Raw genomic sequence first — 3658 nt, forward strand, 5'->3', positions numbered from 1 at the left:
TGCCGCTATCAAGAAATGGTTGCTATTTGTTGCAAATAGAAAATTAGAAATCATTTGGTGCTTAAGTTGTGTGCACACCAGACATGGGAACGAAGGAGAGAACCAGCTTGATTAGGAAAAATACCAAAATCACAACCGCGAGCACTCTGCGCGCCACAAATACATTCAGAGATGGGATACAGATTTTAAGCTTGATATTATTTCAGAGACATAAGAATTCATGAATGTAAACTTCTACTGTTCGTATTTAACAACAATGTTTTCAATTGAGACAGCATTGTACCGGCACGGTCCACATGAGAGTCTCACTTTCGTTTTCTCCCAGCTCCCAGAATTAATATTTTGTACAGATGCCAATAATGAAGAAAAACCAGTTGTGCTTCTTTTCCATTCATCTGTAATAGCCAGAGCTTTCACAAGAGGTTCAATGTAAAAACTATATTATACAGAAAGCTAAGCGATTGAATGCAAACATTATTGACAAACTAACCAACCAGTCACCTGGTACCAATTAAAGGCCCGGACTGGCATGACATTCGTTCTCCCTCTGGTTCTCAGAAACAGCATCGAGAATAAAAGGAAAAGATCAAGAGAAAGAAAAGCAGAATACACACTTCTCGAATCTCAATTAGCCAGATGCAGCTCGCTGGGAGGGCCAACTAAGGCCCTCAGCTGCAGATGCCTTAGACTCTGCTCCATGCTCACTTGTACCATCTCAGCCAGCATCTTCCGTGCTTTATCACTTTCCTCCTCCTTGCTGAATTGGCACCCAACATAGCTCTCCTCCTCCTTCAAACATTCAGCAGTGGAGTTCCTCAGCCACCCAAGAAGCAACCTTGCTTTCCTTTGTGACCTTGGCTTCCCCAGAACTGTCATCTGAAGAAGACCAGGAATGACCCCTTCGTTCAGTATGGCCTCCCTGAATCCGCATCCATCTCTCTCACACATCTTCAAGAGAGCCCCGACAGAACTTTCCCTGCTTCGGAAAGACCCGTCTTCGATGAGCTCCACCATCGTTAGCAACCCACCTTCTTCTTCCATGATTGCCATCCTGCCCTCTTCAAATTCCGACAAAGATTCCAGCAGGCCACTGCACTTTTCAGCTGCTTTTGAGGATTTCTTGATGGCTTTCAGCATGCTAATAAGAGGGGGGATAGGTTTAGACGAGAGGATCTTGTGCAGGTTATCAGGATACGTTGAGAGGTTGCAGAGTGCCATGAGGGCGTCACTCTTGGCCTGTTGGCTACCACTTTGTAGCATCTGAACCAACAGGGGAATGGCTCCATAGGCAGCGATTATGGGCTTGGTGGTGGTGGAGGCAGAGAGAGTGAGGAGCGCAGCAGTAGCGTACTCCCTTAAATTTGAGCTCTCTGACTTCAAGAAACCAATTATCGGTTCAAGCGCTCCTGCGTCTACGATTGCCATCTTGTTTCTGCAAAAAAAAAAACAAAACAAAAAATAAGAAACCGTGTCAGAGAGCCTGTATCAGAAGCCAAAAATCATCTCTCCCTCCCTCTCTCGCCAGACCAAAACCACAGGTTCAATGAACGTGGGAGAATTTGCCACCGCCCGGCAGAATTTACGTCACGTTAGTTGTCTCTTAGCAAAAACCCCCGCAGATCGATTTCTTCATCCAACACAAAAAAGAAATATCCTTATGCTTTCGGCCTTGCAAGTTGCAACGAGACGCGTGTGCACGAGAAAGGGACCTCCCTGAAAGGCCTGAGTAGGCCGTCTGTCGTGGATTAGCATTTAAGGCACTTGAAATAAACGGACCCCAAGATGGCGGCCGAAGGCGGACAAAACCCAAAATGTCTCGTTCCTTTGTAGCATTCGGTTCTCGAAGCTGAGACCAGAACAAGTTTTTCAAGAAAAAGGCAAGAAGATCCAATTAGCTACCCATTTTTGTTGGATAAGATGACCATGCTCAAATATTTCTGCAGATGCTTCTAATAGATTGAAGAACCAGTATCTTTTTACTGAACATGTAAAACAGTTCTATTTCATATGACGCTGAGTCAGTAGCTTCAAAATTAATTTTTATACTAAAAATTTGGAAAAACATATAATTGTTTTTGTTTAGTAAAAAGAGGACTAGCTAATATAGTCTGAATCGGTTACTTTGGCATATTGGCTGATATTTGTTGGTGTCGCCCCTGCATCGTTTCGGTTGGATCCGATACGCAGGAACCGGCAGTAACAAATGTTACTAGTCATTGTAGTAGGTACCCAGAGCAGCATGCCGTAGCGGATTCTATGCCAGAACTTTAAAAGGCGATATGATTTAGGCCCCGAGTCGTTTCAGCGTGAAATCAGTTGCCAGAATCTCGACTCCGGAAAAGTTCAGCTGCCGCGTTTGAATTCAGGCCGACATCTTCATTTCCCTTCCCTGGGAACCCAATACCCAAATCAACATGCTTACTTGAGCTGGAACTCCGATTCCTTGCTCAAAAAGGTATCGAAATTATCAATTTCCCGTGAAAAATAACGGATTAAAACACGTTTTGAAGTCGCAGAGCAGCAATGGTGGATTTGCCAATCCGGAAATGGAAAAACGAGAGTAGGGAAGAAAATCAAAATCAATGAAAGCAGAAGAAAAACAAAGCCAGCAGAACTAAAAAAAAAAAAACAAAAGCAGGACGATTAAAGGCATATTTGCCTCCGTATTGAAGCTAAGAATCAGTCCTATAGATTTGTTTACTTCAATTAAAAACTAATTTCGCGTCTCCTCTGCAAAGAAAATGATGTCCAGTCCTCTCCAACAATTCCACGGGAAACAAAACAACGATGAGCAAACAGAATGATCAGGAGGATAAAGAAGAATCGCACCTCTCGTCCTTGACGGCGAGATTCAGAAGCGCAAGGAGAGCGGCCTCCTTGGAGCCGTCCATCGGCAAGGCGAGCATCCTCACGAGCGTCTCAATCACTCCCGCCTCCGCAAACAACCGACGGTACCTCGCCGAAGTCTTCGTCAGTCGCCGGATCTCCCTCGCCGCCCGGACCTCCATCTCCGGCTCGCCGGAGATTGCCAGGTCCACCGTCTCCCGAACGACAGTCCGCCGGTGGTCCTCCCCGGTAAATTCGTCGTCCGACGCCATAGGAACCCAGAGAGGGGAACAGAACGAGCTGGAACACTCGCAGCCGGACTCAATTCTAGAAAGCTAGAGTTGATCCCGAATCGTAGAGAGGCTTCCAAGCTCAGTTGGGTTCGATCCTTCTTCTTCTTCTTCTTCTTCTTCTCTGTCGACTCGCTCCCTCCGGGTCTGCCTGCCGCCTCTGTTAGACGAACACGGATGAGAAGTCTTACCCACTAACGGCCGGCTTTTGTAATCGTGTGCCCCGGAACAGATGAAGGTTGAAGGTGACGTCAAGTAACGGTAACGGCGATGCGTTATCATATTCGCCGAAGCTCTCGGCTTCTTCTTCGGCGAACGGAGTTGGCTCGGCTCCGGTCTGGCTCCTTCAATCCTATAAACGGGTCGGGTTGAGCTTATATCTAGAATTGGACTTTGAGTTCAAAAATGAAAAATTCCTTGGGGAGTCCGAGTTGGAATCCGAAATTGTTCCTTCAAAATTATTCTTTATTTGATAAAACAAACCCGAACTCTGTGAGATCCAAACCTGTTTGGGTCGTTGGCCTTGCTTTCAGGGGTAAAAT

General features: G+C 45.9%; 1 protein-coding gene across 1 annotated transcript; it reads right to left on the reverse strand.

The window, feature by feature from the left end:
* Positions 1-360: 360 nt before the first annotated feature.
* LOC116264984 (U-box domain-containing protein 4) lies at positions 361-3301 on the reverse strand. The gene is made up of 2 exons (XM_031645478.1): positions 2830-3301; positions 361-1432 (listed from the first exon to the last, which is right to left on the reverse strand). Exons 1-2 carry the CDS (start codon positions 3096-3098, stop codon positions 625-627), a joined length of 1077 nt encoding a protein of 358 aa, XP_031501338.1. The 5' UTR covers positions 3099-3301; the 3' UTR covers positions 361-624.
* Positions 3302-3658: the final 357 nt, after the last annotated feature.

Source organism: Nymphaea colorata, chromosome 11, assembly GCF_008831285.2.
Source record: "Nymphaea colorata isolate Beijing-Zhang1983 chromosome 11, ASM883128v2, whole genome shotgun sequence".
NCBI classification, from domain to species: Eukaryota; Viridiplantae; Streptophyta; class Magnoliopsida; order Nymphaeales; family Nymphaeaceae; genus Nymphaea; species Nymphaea colorata.

Bases quoted from the DNA above. Each gene is read 5' to 3' on its own strand.
- LOC116264984 (XM_031645478.1), bottom strand. From the start codon at position 3,098: ATGGCGTCGGACGACGAATTTACCGGGGAGGACCACCGGCGGACTGTC. The intron at 1,433-2,829 runs GTGCGATTCTTC...TTTTTTTTGCAG, and splicing joins CTCGCCGTCAAGGACGAGAG to AAACAAGATGGCAATCGTAG.